The 19,589-nt window shown below is 37.7% G+C and overlaps 1 protein-coding gene across 3 annotated transcripts; it reads right to left on the reverse strand.

Annotated features, from left to right (window-relative positions):
- Positions 1-2,235: 2,235 nt before the first annotated feature.
- smim32 (small integral membrane protein 32) lies at positions 2,236-18,849 on the reverse strand. Of its 3 annotated transcripts, none has more exons than XM_039654951.2 (3): positions 18,831-18,849; positions 4,214-4,580; positions 2,236-2,773 (listed from the first exon to the last, which is right to left on the reverse strand). In XM_039654951.2, the coding sequence occupies exon 3, from the start codon at positions 2,759-2,761 to the stop codon at positions 2,438-2,440; it is 324 nt and encodes a 107-aa protein (XP_039510885.1). In that variant the 5' UTR covers positions 2,762-2,773; positions 4,214-4,580; positions 18,831-18,849; the 3' UTR covers positions 2,236-2,437. The 3 variants fall into 3 exon arrangements, with proteins under 3 accessions (XP_039510885.1, XP_039510884.1, XP_039510886.1); XM_039654950.2 differs by lacking the exon at positions 18,831-18,849 and adding an exon at positions 13,988-14,156; XM_039654952.2 differs by lacking the exon at positions 18,831-18,849 and having other exon boundaries at positions 4,185-4,781.
- Between the last annotated feature and the right edge of the window lie 740 nt (positions 18,850-19,589).

Below are 19,589 nucleotides of genomic sequence, written 5' to 3' on the forward strand. Positions count from 1 at the left end.
CCTAAACCCATCACACACAAATATCTGCAATTTTACTTTTTTTTTTTTTTTTTGAAGTAAGATGTTTTCCTCATGGGGACCAAAATATGTCCCCTCAAGGACAAGGATTTCTGGTATTGCCATCTTTGAGGGGACATTTTGCCCTCCTCAACTATCTACCTCAACACAGTTGGATATTTCTGTCATGGCCATTTGTTTCCTTCAGTGTTCGTGAGCAGCTCAGGAAGGCTCTTGAGGACAGACACACATTCATTTGTCTTGCTTTCACATTATGTCTCTCTCTTATCGAGTCGCACCTGACTCTCTGCGTCTGTCATCACAGCTTTACCGCATCGGATGCGGATTAAGACAGATATCAGATTGATTTATATCTCTGCTGGCACTGTCTTGCGTAACTCCAGGAGAATAACTGTCAGACAAACGTCGATAGATGATGGGCTCCGCTGGCTGGAAGCCGGACTAACGACTGCTCGACTCGTTTAGTTGCTGCTTTCATCCGAAGAGAGTCTCTCAGGACACAATGGTGATGATTTATAACGGTGTGAATCTGAAACTCTTAAACTCTGGTCTTTAATGGAACAATTCAACCCTAAAATTATAATTCTGCCATCATTTACTCACCTAAATGACTTAGCCTACTTTCTTCTGTGGAAGATTGTTCAAATCAAACCCGTGTTATTTCAACCCGATCACACTAAATCGTTCAATTTATACGTTAAAATGAGTTTTACGTGCATATGATACGCATGGATTGGTTGGGTAGGTTTAGTAGTGGTGTGGGGTGCGTGTGTATTATACGTTTGGGTAGAATAGATTGCCGACGTGATGACGTCACTTTGTAGGACAACTCGGAAGCTAGCGGCGCATATGGGTCGAAAAGCAATGCATCTTCCCCATAGACTTTTGGAAAATCGCAAAAAATAAGATCTGTGTTTAACAAAGGGTTGTGACCCTTACACGTTTTGTCTAGCAAGACAATCTACATTTTGAAGCCTATATAAAGATTATAAAAAAAAACACAATCAGACACAATAAAGTTAAAAAAAAAACACAAGCAGGTTATAACTGTGTGTTCTATGTCATAGATCAAAACGTGAAAATATTTAGAGGCTTTGTTCACCACAGACCTTATTTCAGGCGATTTAGCAAAAACCCATTCGAAAATCCCATAGACTTTTTAGAGCGAGGGAACAGTAATGCTAAAATGCTACGTCACTTCCGCGTTTTGGCCTACAGAGTGACGTCGTAACTTCGGGTGCGCGTCTATGGGGGTGCGCGTGTATTACACGCAAATGAAGTGCGTATCAAATGCACGCGAAAACTAATATTCGCATATAAATTGCACGAAAAGGACTAAAAATAGCCTAGTTTTTGTTAATTATCTGAAATTAAATGAAATATAATCATCAGATGAAACCATAAACAGACTGGCAACAAATTGAATTAAAATTATAATGCTAAAATAACTAGGTTTAAAAAAAAAACCCTAAAATTAAAAATGACCAAAGCATGTAACAAAATCTAAAAAAACAAACTACAATACAAAAATGAATGCTTATTCCAAATATTAATAAACAATATAAAAATATAGCAATGAATATTGCTAGCACTGGATTAAACCACCATAAATGTTGTTCATGCAACTCATCAAAACTTATTCTTTTGTGTTTAATGGAAGAAATACATTCATACAGCGGTGTGTTGTGTTTCCTGAGAGCATCGTTAGCAGACTACGGTCAAAGTTCTGTCGTTCCCAAACATAATTCAACGATTTGCTTTCAAAAAGCATTGCAAGCTAAATTGGTTTTTGGAGATCTTGAGGTTTGATGCATAGTTTCTTGTGGACTTAAATAGATTGAGCTCTTGGGCACAAGAAGTAAGCTAATATTCACTATAAATGCAATCCCATTAGGTGTCATGTTCGTTACAGCAGCATCTCGGAGGAATAGATTAATCAGCAGAAGCTTTTACTCCTTCACCTGTTTGTGATGACAGTCCTATATTGCTGAACTAATGCTTCCGGCGGCCATGTTTTCAGGAAACAGTCGAGACTAGATGGTTCGATTCTCCAACGATGCTTCATCCTAAGGTAGTTAAACAATGAATGACATCGTTAAACGGGAAACACACCCCAGGTAAATGATGACATGAGGATGAAGAAATGAAAAGGCCGTATAAGCTCTGAGGGCAAGGTCACCAAAGGTCATCAAAGTTGTCAAAATTTTGACACAGATGGTCATGAATGTGAGATTTAATCATGGTTTAACACCGTACAAGAAAATAATCTGTATTACATAATGCACACAACTCGTGATAAACCCTATATGGGCAGAAAAGGCCGTGCAGAAGTACAAAACAGTCATTATATATACAGACAGATCAATGAGTCCGGCTGCAATCCGTGCTGGTACTGTTATCCAAACCGCTTCGTTCCGGGTCATTTGTAGGAGCTGCGGGCCTCTCGCAGTGACCGGTCGTAAGGCATGGAGGCGAAGAAAGAGTTCCTCAGCTGACAGTTGATGAAGAACACGATGAGGAGGACGAGGAGGAAGAGCACCAGACACATCACCACATACGTGGCCAGGTCGGGTTTGTCGGGCTCTCCCTCTCGCAGCGAGCTCCCCCGGCCCGTGGGCTTCAGGAGGGCCGACACACTCACGGGCCCGTGGGACACGTTCAGCGGCGCCTGCGTGTGTGTGTGGGTCATCAGGTCGAAGTCTCGCGCCGCTGCCGTGGAGTTCAACAGCATCTGCCTCAGCATGATCAATCTAGCCTGAAACAGACAAAGGAAGCTGTCACGTGCAGTATAAGAATCGGCTAAACACATATGAAACACACTGGGGCTAGTTGTCACAAAGTGTTTATCTCAGGTTTTGAGTCAAATTGTACAAATGCTTCTTTTCTTTAGCAGAGGTTTGTTTGTTGGTTTAAAACACTGAACTAATAACCTAATATCAACATGTTTATTATACTGGTTGGCTAAATATGAAAACACAGTGAAATCATATTGACATAAAATAACAGAAAAGTCGCTATATATATTTGGGCTGTCAAACGATTAATCGCGATTAATCGCATCCAAAATAAAAGTTTGAGTTTACATAATATATGTGGGTGCACTGAGTATAATTATTTTTATACACTCTAAAAAATGCTGGGTTGTTTTAACCCAATTTTGGGTCAAATATGGACAAACCCGAAATGTTGGGTTAAAAATGTAATGTAAAAATTTAACCCAACGGCTGGGTTAGTCCATATTTGACCCAAAGTTGGGTTAAAACAACCCAGCATTTTTTAGAGTGTACAAATACATACACATGCTTGTATATATTTAAGAAATATTTTCATACTGTATATAGATTTATATGATATGTAAATATAAATATTTTATATATAAATACTATTTTTTTTCTTAAATATACAAGCATGTGTATGTATTTATATATATATATATATATATATATATATATATATATATATATATATATATATATATATATACAAAATAATTATACACAGTGCACCCACATATATTAGGTAAACACAAACTTTTATTTTGGATGCGATTAATCGTTTGACAGCCCTAATATATATATATATATATATATATATATATATGGTGGATTTGAACTATAGTGTTGAATTTGTCCTCATGATACATATTTACACAAGGCAGGTTGGGGCAAGTTGTCACATGGTTTTGTACAGTTCATTAACAGACACTTTCCACTGGCCAAAAATGTTTTATTGATATATTTAAGACTTTTCCCCCCCTCTTTCATGAATTGATTTTATAGGACTAATTGTTTCATTTTTAATTCATTCATATTTTGCTTTTTTTGTAACTAAAGATAGAATTTTACATATAAGGTTTTCTTCTCAAACTAGATGACTTACTCCAAATCGTGTGCCAACATGCCCCGATACAAGTTTAACGTGTGGTGGGCTCAATAAACAGTATATTTCAAGGGGGAAATTACGGTGAAAATTAAGCAGTGATCAAGACTTTAATATGTTTCATGAAAAATACACCTAAGAAATAAGCTTTTAACTAGAATAAAAGACGTAACAACTTACCCCAGTCTCCTTTAGCCTATCTATAATGTAAATACAGGCTATTCAAAACGATATTTTAGTGCAAAAACAAAAAATATATATAATTTACTAAAAGCAAATGAAAACACCGTTGAGCGTTGCGCAGGGATCCACTCACAGTCTGTGCGCCTCGGACAGGAGTCCTTGCGTTCGCATACCACACAAAACCAGCAGACCTCCTCCAACACACCTCAGACGGGGGCTCTGGTCCTCGGCACTACATCCACAGATGGCGCAAACAGTCTATCCATGTCCCACAATGTGCGTTTCCATAGAGTCTTGCGCTATCGGAGAGAGTGGACCTCTCCAATCACACCGACGGATCTCCAAATCTCCACAAACGTCTCAATAAACGCGCAAGAATCACCCACACAGAATCACTCCTTTCACACAGGTTTCCATGGTTCGGAAGGCTTATATCCGGGGAAAGTGGCGTCCGTCATCCACTATACCTCAGGTGATGGGTGCCAATCGATCCGGTTCGGCTGGAGAGAAAGAGAACACATGAAGGAAACATAGAAACGAAAGATTAACGAGCAGTTTTCTGTGCGCAATGGAGATGGAGACGCGTATGTCTCGCTCTCTCTCCTCAGACAGACTCTTCAATTTGAGAACAAGTGAGTGGAAGAGTTTCAGGAGGGTGCGGAATGTCTCGGAGAGGTTTTACAGAGAGAGAGAGAGAGAGAGAGAGAGAGAGAGAGAGAGAGAGAGAGAGAGAGAGAGAGAGAGAGAGAGAGAGAGAGAGAGAGAGAGAAAGAGAGAGAAACAAACATGCAGCCTATCCGCTGAGCCAGACATTTAAAGGGACCGTTTGAGCTGCTGATGTCATGTTCTGGCTCAGATTTGTGCGTGATGTCACATGATGGATCATCAAATGTGTGTATGTCGTTGAACTGTATGTGTAGTGCAAGGGTGCTGTGTTCCATTAAAATAATGGATCTCTCTCTCTCTCTCGTGCATTAGGCTGTGGTGACTGGCGTAGGATTACTAAAGTTTGCTGAAAACCATAGTAAACAACACAGGTGCCAATGAGACAGACACGTGTAGAAAGCCACAGAGAATTAAAGCTCATCACAAGCAGCATTTATATATATATAGAAGGTGCACTCAAATACAAAACACATGTGTTTCAGAACATGCAAATGCATGTATGTATATATATATATATATATATATATATATATATATATATATATATATATATATCAACCCGATCTCACGACCAAGTCGTACGAATTCGACGAATGATTAAAAAGTGGCTAATTCGTAACAATTCATACGACATCACTCGTACGAATTAATACGATTTTGCTAAATCGTACATATTTTACGAATTGGCCAATTCGTATAATTTCGTACGAATGATCTACCCCTGACCCCGCCCCTAAACCTAACCATCACGTGGGTTTAGACAAATCGTACGAATTAGTACGAATTAGACACTTTTTAATCATGCGTCGAATTCGTACGAATTGGTCGTGAGATAGTGTGTATATATATATATATATATATATATATATATATATACTATATAGGTGTGTGCATATATATATATATATATATATATATATATATATATGTACTCTATTTCTATGCCTTCATTCTAAAAGGAAAAATAAATAAAAATTTGATCACAAAAATAACAATATTCAACTGAATAAGAAGAGAAAAGAAACCTAAGAAGAAACTTATTTCAATAATTCTTGGAATATCTGTACATGTTTTCACTGAATTATAAATTGACTCGTTCTTCCAAAAACGTTTATATTTTTACATTTAGATTTTTTTTAGTTTTTCACCAAATATAGTAGGGGACTCTTACTGTTAAAATGATGCAATAAAACTGAATGAGACAGTGGAGTCTAGATGATTTGAGTCTGAAGAGCCTGAAACATACGTTACTTTCTCTTTAATACAAAATAAATCTGGCATGCATAATGTGCTAAATTTGAGATAATCTCTAGAAGAATCAGCTCATCATTTTAATAATCTAACTGACTTGGTGTTGAAGCTCATTAATATTCATATGAGTTTGAGGACACGCCCTCCTTGTGTTAATCACATCATATCACAGCTCAGAGGTTAAATGGCTCATCAATATTCATCAGCGTCTGTCTTGAATTAGCAATGATGGGGACAGCGTCACATTGGTTGGGTGACCCCACGAAAGTGAACAGACGGGCCGATTGGACACGGCCATAACATGACTGAGTGTTTATGCAGCAGTTTCATTCACAACTCCATTAAATATAGAGCTTCTTCTTGAGTTGATATTCGCTGCATTTTAAAGAAAAATTATGACAATTCTCATATTTTAATGAATTATTCCTTCAGAATCCTGTTTTTGTAGGGATTTTATAGCTATATGAAAGCAATTCATGTTACAGTATAGGTTCTTCTAGGTTCTAAGAACTAGAGAATAAAAACTCTTCTTTAAGAGAACCACACTTTAAACCCTCATCCTGCAATTTGCAAGAAAAAATAAAGTTATTTAAGAGTCTTATGCCTTTCCATCTGTAATCTGCATATAAGTAGGCATCTCACCTCATCTCATCTCCTCTATTGCGTCATCATTATTCTTGTATGGTAATCCATAACCAAAGATATTTAGAATTGCATGAATGTGAAAGAAGTGAACCTGGAGTGATTTACATTCATAGTGAATATTATAAGCTAACTTAACCAGGGCTTGACATTATTTTGCCAGTAGTTTTCCAAAATTATTAGTCACTCAGAAATATCACTAGCCACAATTATGACATCGAGATATCATAGATATTTTTAATATTATCTCGTATTCAGGTATGTTAGGCTGCTGTCACTTTAACAACTGATGCACGGATCCATTATACAAATGCACTCTAAAAAATGCTGGGTTGTTTTAACCCAAATTTGGGTCAAATATGGACAAAAACATTTAACCCATTCGCTGAGTTTGTCCATATTTGACCCAAAGATGGGTTAAAACAACCCAGCATTTTTTAGAGTGTGAGTTTTCATTCCCAACTGTTCACGTTCACTTCAAACATGACTAACTGTGTTTACAAGAATTCTTGCCAAGATATTGTGTGTGTATTTGTTTAAGCACAATAAAACACTGAAAATTAACTCAGTTTAGTACTGTGACGTGGCTTTTATCCGAGAGCACGTTGGGTGTGAGCACAAAATCTGGGGGAATGAGTAAAATTATGAACAATTTTCGTAATCCAATGTGTAAATTCAAGCCCTGTAAAATCTGGAGCAAATGAAACGAGTGAGTAAATGGAGGTGTAAATATAAAGCAATATTAAAAGTAAAGGGACCTTTTTAAAAAACTACAATTGAAATATATATACACTCTTAGAAGAAAAGGTTCTATCAGCGCTACATATTTGGAACCCCTAAAAGGTTCTATACACTCTTAAAAAAGGGTTCCTCTGGGTTCTATATAGAACTCTGAGGTTCCACACTTGGCCAATAGAACCTTTTACCAAAAAAAAAATGGTTCTATATAGAACCATTTTGGAGTTCCATATATGAAGCGGGGGATGGAACCATTTTTGGTTCTAAATAGAACCATTTCTTCTAAGAGTGTACACTCTAAACAATGCTGGCTTGTTTCAGTTTTTAAATGAACTTTTTAACCCAACATTTGGGATTGTCCATATTTGACCCAACTTTGGGTTGAAATAACCCAGCATTTTCTTAGAGTGTATATAATATACATATAAAATTCAAACGGACACCACTGCTGAAATTCACACACATTTGGCAGGTTGGCGAGTGTTAATGTCATGTTCTGAACTTAGCCATAAACTTAACGTACGTTCTGAGATGCTCTTGGAGTTTGTTTTGAAGCGTTCACATTCACACACAAGTGAAATTCTTGCAAATCAAACCCAGACACCGGAAACAATCCAAAACACTTTATGACAGATATGCTTTAAAAGAAATACGTCATTGCCAACATAATCAGGTCAAAACAGCCCATTCTCATCCCAAGGCATCATATATTGACGCTTTTACCAATCCGCATACATCCAACGCACTTGGCACCCTTTAGCATCGATATGAGACGCAGATATATATATGGGCCAGAAGGTGCCTCCTAGTGGTCTAACCCTAACCCGACCCCAGAACTAAACCTACCATAACCGAAGCGTGTTATATTGACGCTAAAGGGTAAATATGACCCTCTAGAGGATGAGAATGCATTGGTCAAAACGTCCCAAAGGGTTCGTTCTTGCGTAAGTGAAGTTGCTGGAGAAGTTCCCTCCAGATGGCCAACATTGCTTTAAAGCATAACGTGCATAACGCGCTTATTTGTTTGGTTGAGAAGAAAGCGTATTTACCCAAGGCTGCATCTCAACTTATCTTATTTTTGCTGAAGAATGAAGAGGACTTCGCATCATTCACCTTTAATCAAATGCTGCATAAAACATTTGGGGAAAAGCTGTCACATGAATGAATGCCAAAGCCCAAGTCTGTATCAGATGACCAGGTTAACCAGCTCTAGGAAGACTTTGTCGCTTCGTGTAAGCATCTTTGCCTGAAGTGCAGAAATCTCCACACCAGCATAAATAGGCCTATCCTCCGGTGGTATTTGCCGTAGCTGTAATTGCGTCGGGATAAGGAGATTATAAATGCTTTGCAAATGACACTTTTCCTCTAAACGGCCCGTTTTGCCACCCGAAGCATTCCTGCCTCCCCCACCAATACACTGACCCATTTTTCCGTTCTTGCGCTGTCCAATTCAATCTACCTCACAAACTAAGTCCCTCGCCTTTATGAAACTCCACCTGGAGGGCCGTTCTGATTCTAGAGATAGAGTGGACATGGCCGGAAGCGAGCGAGAAAACAAATGCAAGGGAGTCGGCCTATTTTTAGACCAACAAACATCCATATCTTTGTTCGGCCTAATTAGTATCTAGAATTCAACACGTTTATGTTAAGAAAAAGCTCCCCCCTCAGCTCTCTCGTCGACCCAAAACATGTAAAATCACACTGGAGGACAACGGCAGATAGACGCGCAAGCTTTCCTCCTACGCTGGAGCGTGTTCTCAGCGGGGGAGACACGGGGTAATGTGAGATAAGTCTTCCCACCACAGGCCATAAAGCCTCCTGTGTTCCCTAATGAGGATCTGCGATTCACACGCTCCTCGTCTGGGTCTTTTCGTTAGCATCCCACTGACGTTTGTGGCTGGGTCACCTCGGGAGGTTATGATGACTGGAAATGTTTATAGAGGTGTGCCGTGGCTTTAGTTTAGCACCTAAAATAGATCACGTCAGGCAGATTATATTTTCTGCATTTAGCAGACGTACTTCAGAGAGGCTTATGAAAAGTGCTTTAACGTCAACGGATGGCAAAGCATGCAATTTGGGTAGTTACAACTGAGATTTGCTGAGATTTGTTGGGGTTTGTTAGATTGGAACTTGCTAAGTCAAGCATCACGATAGTAATGGAAGCTTGTTTCCGCCACAGAATGAAAAATAAAAAAGATAATTGTGAGTTTTTATCTCACAATTCTGCCTTTTTTTCTCACAATTGCAAGTTTACTTCACGTAAATCTGACTTGATATCACGCAATTCTAACTTAATATCTTGCAATTCTGAGAAATAGTCGCAATTGCGTGTTATGAAGTAAGAAATGCGAGATATAGTCGCAATTGCATGTTATAAAGTAAGAATATAAATAGCATATATAAAGAATATAATAGCAAGATATAAAGTCACAATTCCGTGATATAGTCACAATTGTGAGTTATGAAGTCAGGGATGCATCGTATAAAGTCAAAGTTGCGTGTTGTAAAGTCAGACTTGTGCGATATAAATGATTTTGAGGGGAAATAAATAATTAGTCTTTTTTTTCCCCTTAGAATTAGCCTGATAACTCACAATTGCGAGTTTATATCTCACAATTATGAGAAAAGATGTCAGAATTTCGAGATTTAAAGTCGCAATTATGTGATATAAAGTCAGAATTGCGAGATGTAAACTAGCAATTGTGAGAAAAAGTAAGAATTGTGAGATAGTCTTTTTTTTCGCAATTGCAACTTCATTTCTCATAATTGCGACTTTATAGCTCACAATTGCAACTTCTCACAATTGCAAGTTTATATCTCGCAAATGCGACTTTATTTCTCAGAATTGTGACTATATCTCACAATTGTGACTTTATTTCTCAGAATTGCAACTTTATATGCCGTAATTGTGACTTTATTTCTCAGAATTGCAACTTTATATGCCGTAATTGTGACTTTATTTCTCAGAATTGCAACTTTATATGTCGTAATTGTGACTTTATTTCTCAGAATTGCAACTTTATATGCCGTAATTGTGACTTTATTTCTCAGAATTGCAACTTTATATCTCACAATTGTGACTTTATTTCTCAGAATTGCAACTTTATATGCCGTAATTGTGACTTTATTTCTCAGAATTGCAACTTTATATGCCGTAATTGTGACTTTATTTCTCAGAATTGCAACTTTATATGTCGTAATTGTGACTTTATTTCTCAGAATTGCAACTTTATATGCCGTAATTGTGACTTTATTTCTCAGAATTGCAACTTTATATGTCGTAATTGTGACTTTATTTCTCAGAATTGCAACTTTATATGCCGTAATTGCGACTTTATTTCTCAGAATTGCAACTTTATATGCCGTAATTGCGACTTTATTTCTCAGAATTGCGTCTTTATCTCACAATTGCAACTTTATTTCTCAGAATTGCAACTTTATATGTTGTAATTGCGACTTTATTTCTCACAATTGCGACTTTATATATTGCAATTGTGACTTTATTTCTCAGAATTGCAACTTTATATATTGCAATTGCGACTTTATTTCTCAGAATTGCGACTTTATATCTCGCAAATGCGACTTTATTTCTCAGAATTGTGACTATATCTCACAATTGCGACTTAATTTCTCAGAATTGCGACTTTATATATTGCAATTGTGACTTTATGTCTCAGAATTGCAAATTTATATCTCGCAAATGCAACTTTATTTCTCAGAATTGTGACTATATCCAACCCGATCTCACGGGAATTCGTACGAATTTTACGAGGTGGCTAATTCGTAACAATTCATACGACCTCAGTCGTACAAATTAGTAAGATTTTTGCTAAATCGTACATATTTTACGAATTGGCCAATTCGTATGAATTCGTACGAATGACCTACCCCTGACCCCGCCCCTAAACATAACCGTCACGTGGGTTTAGACAAATCGTATGAATTCGTACGAGTGAGGTCGTACGAATTCGTACGAATTAGCCACTTTTTAATCACTCGTACGAATTCGTACGAATTGGTCGTGAGATAGGGTAGCTATATCTCACAATTGCGACTTTATTTCTCAGAATTGCAACTTTATATCTCACAATTGCGACTTTATTTCTCAGAATTGCAACTTTATATATTGCAATTGCGACTTTATTTCTCAGAATTGCAACTTTAAATAAACTCGCAATTGTGACTTTATTTCTCAAAATCTTAAATTCAGATGGCATCCAGGCTATTAAAGTAGTCTAGCCCCAAACTAAAATGCATGTTTGTGCAAGCAAATTGCATTGACAGATCGTAAATATATCAGTGCCACGGTTTTGTCTCAAAATGCACGCCAGTAATGTGTTTTTTTCTAAGGCACATTTTTAAAAAAAAAAGCTAAATGTCCTATTTGAACTAAATCCTAATCTTAGCTTAATCAAAGGGAACAATGAGTATTAAAATTTTCATAAGATATGAATATGTGTGTTTGTTGAATATTCTTCTACACTGAATTAAAATATAGTTGCAGGATGTCCTTTGAAACACAGGCATGATTTAATGTCTGCAACACACTGATCTCACCCTTGTATAAAATCGGCAGGGAATTAAAAAAGTGTTTTCTGTGGACCAGCGCTGGCAGACGGCAGGACTTCATTTATATAACTCTGTTAAATAAACAGACACAATCCAGGCAGGGTATGGACTATCTCTCCCTCTCTCTCTCTCTCTCTCTCTCTCTCTCTCTCTCTCTCTCTCTCTCTCTCTCTCTCTCTCTCTCTCTCTCTCTCTCTCTCTCTCTCTCTCTCTCTCTCTCTCTCTCTCTCTCTCTCTCTCTCTCTCGATGTTCAATGGAGCTCAATATCGGCCGCCCACTTTTACCTCCGCCTTGATTCTGGAAGTATTTTTCTCAATCATTTTTCTCCAAAGGGGTTTAAGAAAATGATTCATTTTTGAGTTGTGAGCCAAGAGCTGATCCTACCAGCTCTCAGATGAATCACAACATTTGATCCAAAATGTATATGACAATCTGAAGCCACTCATCTCATGAAGCACTGCGAATGAATGCTGCAATAAAATCAACAACATCAACACAAAGTTAAAAGTTAATTGAAGATTTTAAATATAAAACACAATACATTGGGGTCATTCCCATTCGTCTTTGTTTAAATAATTCTGCAAGGACACATCAAATTGATCAAAAGTGACTGTAAATACACTTATGGGTCTTTTCTCAAAGACAGGGCTTGGATTAAGCCAGGACTAGGCCTTAGTTCAATTAGGGAATTTAGGTAGCTTTTAAAAATGTGTCTTTACTTGTGTGGATCTTGAGACAAAACGATGGCACTGATATATTTTATGAGTTGTCAGTGCAAATTACTTTCAGTTCAAACAGCTCAAACATGCCTTTTAAACTTTTCGTTTGAATGGCTTATTCATATATGCAAATGCACAATCTCAGAAAAAAAGGTACAAAAGCTGTCACTGGGGCTGTACCTTTTCAAAAGGTACACTTTTGTACCCAAAGGCTGCATATTGGCACCTTAGTGGTACATATTAGCACCTAAAATGTACATATTAGCACTTAAAATGTACATATTAGCACCTAAAATGTACATATCAACACTTAAAATGTACATATTAGCACCTAAAATGTACATATTAACACCTAAAATGTACTTATTAGCACCTAAAATGTACATATTAGCAGCTAAAATGTACAAATTAGCAGCTAAAATTTACATATTAGCACCTAAAATGTACAAATTAGCACCTAAAATGTACATATTAGCACCTGAAATGTACAAATTAGCACCTAAAATGTACATTAGCACCTGAAATCTATATATTGACACCTAAAATGTACTTATTAGCACCTAAAATTTACATATTAGCACCTAAAATGTACATATTAACACCTAAAATGTACTAATTAGCACCTAAAATGTACAAATTATCACCTAAAATGTACAAACTAGCACCTAAAATTTACATATTACCTAAAATGGACAAAAGTTTACCTTTTGAAAAGGCACAGCTCCAAATGGTCACCACCTCAAAGAGCATGCACAGAGAAGTCCAAATTAAACATGATTTAATGACTCGTAAATGTAAGTACACATTGATGGCCTAAGACACGAAACGAGCGGTTTGTGTGAGAAAACGAACAGTATTTATATTGTTTTTACCTCTTGTTGACACAGCCACAACGCACCCACGCCCTCAGATCACTTGGACGTGGCTGTGATTACAAGAGGTAAAAACGATATAAATACTGTTCGTTTTCTCACACAAACCGCTCGTTTCGTGTCTTAGGCCATCAATGTGTGCTTACATTTACGAGTCATTAAATCATGTTTAATTTGGACTTCTCTGTGCATGCTCTTTGAGGTGGTGACCATAGACCTCCATTATATGACTGACAGACAAAAACGGTTTGACCTAAAAATATCAAAATCAAAACCAAGACACCTACATCTTGGATGCCCTTCGGGTAAGCTAAAACATACCAAAAATTAATTTCAAAGTGAACTATCCCTTTAAATCAGATGAGGTCGTCGCTTCAAACATCACCTCAAACTCTCTGCATATCGCCTGTTTAGATGTCTTCTTCACGTCTGTCTCAGATTGGTCTCACCTCAAGCCTGTCGTCCTGAACGCCTCGCTCTGATTTCCAGAAGAATGTCGACTCTTGTGTGTTTACATGCGACACGGTGCTATCTTCTGACATTGGAGAGAGGAGCACGGGAATGTCTGGAAATAACCACAGTTCAACATTATATAAACAGTAGAAAATCCCACAGACAGACTAAACAAACACACGCGCAGGAATAGATTGGAGTGAGAGGAGGATTCGAGGATGACAGATTTCATTAGCACAACCAGCGGGTTGAGACAATTGCAAGGGTTGAGAGTCTATCGACAAGTGCCGGACACAAAATCCCAATGCATTTCTTTTTCCCGGATGGAGAGAGAGAATATGCACACACTCACACACGCACAGCAGTGTGTGGTATTATTGTGTGCCAGTGCAGTCTGGCTGCGTGTGCTATTGTTTATTGTCTGATTGCTTGATTAAAATGTTGTTCCAGGATCAGTAAACATGTTGTATGAGCAATCATAACTAAAGGCACCCACACACTAAAAGTGTTGGATTTTGCACTCAATTCTTCCCTTGGGACATTAGACACACCCCCTCTCCCCCCTTGAGTGTGTACATTGCAAAAGTGCAATTATTTGCAGTCTCTTAAATCGCTGATTGTCCTCCACAGAACCATCTGAAGTCATAAAGATCAGTGAATGTGAGATGTGTGTGCAGCCAGGGAGAGAATACAGTGAAGTGTAATGGCTGTTTGTGTCGAGAGTTTGTCATGAGCAAAGAATGCTCGGAAGAGTTGTTAGTTACAAAGTTACAAAGTCGTAGTTTTTGGTATTTTTGGACCAAAATGTATTTTCGATGCTTCAAAACATTGTAACTAACCCACTGATGTCACATGGACTACTTTGATGATGTCTTTATTAACTTTCTGGACAAGGACAGTATATTGTACACTCTTAGAAGAAATGGTTCTATTTAGAACCAGAAATGGTTCCATCCCCCGCTTCATACATGGAACTCCAAAATGGTTCTATATAGAACCATTTTTTTGGTAAAAGGTTCTATTGGCCACGTATTGAACCCCAGGGTTCTATATAGAACCCAGAGGAACCCTTTTTTAAGAGTGTATAGAACCTTTTAGGGGTTCCAAATATGTATCGCTGATAGAACCTTTTAAGGTTCTTCTAAGAGTGTAGGGACAGAAAGCTCTCGGACTAAATCTAAAATATCTTGAACTGTGTTCTGAAGATGAACGGAGAGTCATTGATGACATCATTTTCATTTTTGGGTGAATTAACCCTTTAAGTTATTAAAATGTTATTTCTGAATGTTAATGAACATTAGCAAAACTTTAACAGAATGCTCCACTTTTTTGCAAACTTTACTTTTGAATGTTCTCTGAAGGTTTTGTGCTTGTATTTTGAGAATATTTGAGAATAGAAAAGACCAAACCGATATTTTGTTAGTTTTAAAGCAAGAACCGTGCAAGAATGTTGCATGCATGCACTTCCTAAAACTCAAACTTTTTTGAATTTACATCACTTCTGACAAACATTTGGCCTTGAAATTTTTCAGGAAAATACATTTTGATAATTCACAGCTATTGAATTTTCATGCATTGTTTGCTTTTTTTAATTGCCAATGCGTGAACAGCTAATGAAACTTGCCTGACTTCCTACTGTAGGTTGTCTATGAAAAAAGCCTGTCGATTAATTTTATGTGAAGGGCTCGGGAAAATCAACCTAACAAGAATGTTAGCCAAAGTTCTGGGAACATTCAATGTAAAGGATAATTATGACAACAGAAAATGTAAGAGAACTGGTAAAATCTTAAAAAATTAAATGCAAATTACCCACAAACACAGTCTCATGTGTCATTACACGGCCATGGCGTTTGGCGCGATTATTGCAACGAGGTTATAATATTATTTCTCAGCACAGCTTAATCGTAATAACACACTGGAGAGAGACAGATAGTGAGAAAATAACAGCTTTTTCCCTGCACATTCAGGCATTTACAGTAGCCTACACATAAACTGTGTACCGAGACCGAATCCACACAGGACTATATAGGCTTAATTATAAATCAATGAGCGAATCTGTGATATTTGCAGGTTGACTGTAGCACGTCCTACTCAGATCTGACTCACTCCAGATTTAATGCCTTGGGCTAAAATTAGAGCTAGCGTGGTTAGTTGTTTCTCGGGTTAGTTGTTTCTTCCAGCTTGTGTGTGTGTGTGTGTGTGTATGTATGCGTCCCATAACCCGGGGACAGGTGAGAGCAGACAGAGGCGTTTGTCTGTTTGTCCTGGCAGTGTGACAGAACGGATTTTGTGTGTTCTGCTTTCACTCTTGAGTCAGTGCGAATACAGTCTGACCTCAGATAACACAGTCTCATCCCAAAAAGTCATATAACTGACGTCTTTTGACCATACGTCAATATCCGCCTTTTTAGGGCCCCCTTAAACGTCGGTAGATGGCGATCCCGGGCCGTCATACAACTGACGCTTTACACTGTAAAAAATATTGATGGTTTAACTTAAAAAAGTAAGTAACCTGGTTGCCTCAAAATTTTAAGTTGATTGAACTGGAAAAAGTGAGTTAATACAATGAAGGAGAATGATTTAATCATCAGAAACTCAAAATTATATGTTATCTGAACTAAATAAATTATTTAAGTTGATTTGACAAAATAAAAAATATTCACTGTAAAAAAAAATATTGTTGGTTTAACTTAAAAAAAGCAAGTAACCTGGGTTGCCTTAAAATTTTAAGTTGATTGAACTGGAAAAAGTGAGTTTATATAATGAAGGAGATTAATTTAATCATCAGAAACTCAAAATAATAAGTTATCTCAACTAAATAAATTATTATAAAGTTTATTTGACAAAAGAAAATATGTTGTGATAACAAATCTTGAAAATATTTTTTTACAGTGTACCTTTAACGTCAGTTAGGTGACGGGTTAGGTTTAGTTAGGATCCCATAACCTCATCTACCGACGTTTAAGGGGGCCCTAAAAAGGCGAATATTGACGTATGGTCAAAAGACGTTTTAAAACATCAGTTATATGACATCTTGGGATGGCACAGATGGCACGACGGCGGACCATCACTGTTACGGACACACAGAATCCGCCGTGGCGCGAGGCTGTTGTTTACATGCCAACAGATTCCTACAATACAAGGATAAACGTATTGCTGGATGTGTTAAAGTTTGTGAGGTGCATCACATCTTTGAAGGGGATTTAATGGAAATCCATTAAGAGTGAATTGCACCCGCTGATAGCACTGTTTATTTACACGTCTTATGTCTCCAAGCCTGGCCAAGCACTTTAAGCTGGTCTGTTTGAATGGTTTTAGAGGGTTTAGGTTAAACACCAGCAAACCATCGCAAGGCTAGAAGACACTACACAATCTGACCTGTCAGTTAAACGCGTTATTAACCCATTTTAACACAATTATTTTTTTTTTATCACGAGATTAACAGCCTTTTTGGCCTAGCAAATCTTTGTAGGACGCGGCATGTGGCTATTCATTTTAATGGCTTGCGTCGCGCGAGGACGTTTTGTTGCTTCGTCGCCCGAAGCACACAAAATAGCCTCTGTCATATTTACTAGCGTGGCCAATAGAAACTTTTTGGCGTCAAAATAGTTTTGAAAACCGGCTTTCCGCGTCCCGTCTGAAAGCACCGGATCTAGACCGGAAACACACTTGTTGCGAGCCGGTCAAATAGTAGGTTAACGTTACGTTTTGAGTGGATGACGTGCCAAAATGGATGCCAATAAGATTCTGAATAGATTGCCGAAGTTATGACATCACTTTGTAGGCCAAAACGCGGAGGTGAGTTAGCATTTTAGCACTTCCGGTTCCCTCACCCTAAAGTCTATGGGTTTTTTTAATGGGTTTTTGCTAAAGGTCTGGGGTTAAAGTCTCTAAACGTTCACGTTTTGATCTATGACATAAAACACACCAGTTATAACCTGCTTTTAAACTTTATATAGGCTTCAAAATGTATAAAATTTGGATTAACATGTAAAGAGTATCTTTATAGGGAAAACATGTAAGGGTCATTGTTGAACACATATCTTATTTTTTGCGTTTTTCCAAAAGTCTATGGGGAAGATGCATAGTTTATAAAAATGAACAAATCTTTTTTTCAAGTCATTTGGTTCATTCAACGAACGAAATGAACGAAACAACTCGTAAAAAGATTTGTTCATTTTGATGAACGAGTTCGAACAGGAGAGTCACGAACGCGCATCACAGAACAGAGCAAAGTGAGCATTTGTGCTTATAAAACGTAAACTTTTTTTATTTATTTTTTTAAATGAGCGATCGTTTCGCTAGATAAGACCCTTATTCATCGTCTGGTGTCGTTTAAAGCCCTTTGAAGCTGCACTGAAACTCTCATTTGGACCTTGAACCGTTTGGACCCCATTGAAGTCCATTATATGGAGAAAATCCTGGATTTCCAATATTTCTTTTCGACTGAAGAAAGAAAGACATGGACATCTTGGATGATATGGGGGTGAGTAAATTATCAGCAAAAGTTTTTTTTAAAAGTGAACTACTCCTTTAAACACTAACTCGAGATATAGTGGCAAAACTGAGAATCACACGAATACTTGCTTTGCACTTTGAATTGTATTGACATGTTTCAGAATGCAAAGATGCATTAATTTGATCTTGAGTGTTTTCACACCTAATCGAGCGGTTGGTAATAATAATATATATATATCAAATTAGCTTTTTGTATACTCAAAGAACTACATTAACGTAGAACATGTTGCACAGTGGACCCGATATATTACGCTAATAGTCAAAAATCCAGCTACGACGGAGTCTAAGGACTGTCGGTGAGTGTTAACGGATTCTGATCACCTGTAGGTCTCAAGCGCTCATCAGTCGTCCGGTGTCTATCCCAGGGTGCCGCGGGGCGACGGACTCGATGGGAAGGAGTGAGATGGTGATGATTATGGAGGTGCTGGTGGGACTCTGCTGCTGACAGTAATGAGTGATGTCGTCTCTCCAGGGACAGAAAAAGTGTGTGAGGAGGGGAGAAAAAGAGAAATGTTTTGGGAATAAGTGGTGTCATTCTTCTTGCAATACGCCAGTGCATTTGTGCTCTAGGCCTGGAGGACTGGAATATAATCAATAACCTCCTTCTGTTCAAATGCCCACACACACACACACACACACACACACACAGGAAAGGGAATTATTCAGCATGATATTTCTCGTTAGGTTCTGGCGGCGGTCGATATTAAACAAAATCAAATGTGAAAATACACTGATGTTTGAGAGGGTTTGTCACACATCCATGTGTCCTGTGTGAAAAACACAAATCAATGCACCTTAATCAGGTTAGATGCAATATTTAATTAGATGAAAATGAGTTTTTTGGCTGATGGACCCATAGAGGAACCTTTATTTTTAAGAGCTACTCCATTTGAGACCGCATTTTATTTATTTTTGCAACGTCTGAGACTGAGCTGATACGTCATTATTAGTCTCTTGAGCTCTAAAAGAGACAGCTCTGAGCAATGTCATGGGCCTGCAGTGCTGTTTTTCATGCATAAATAAATAAATTAAACCGAGTCGGGCACATAGATGCACCACAAACCCGTGCCAGTGTCAGTC

The sequence above is a fragment of the Pimephales promelas genome, chromosome 9, assembly GCF_988280905.1.
Source record: "Pimephales promelas chromosome 9, fPimPro1.hap1.1, whole genome shotgun sequence".
Taxonomy (NCBI): Eukaryota; Metazoa; Chordata; class Actinopteri; order Cypriniformes; family Leuciscidae; genus Pimephales; species Pimephales promelas.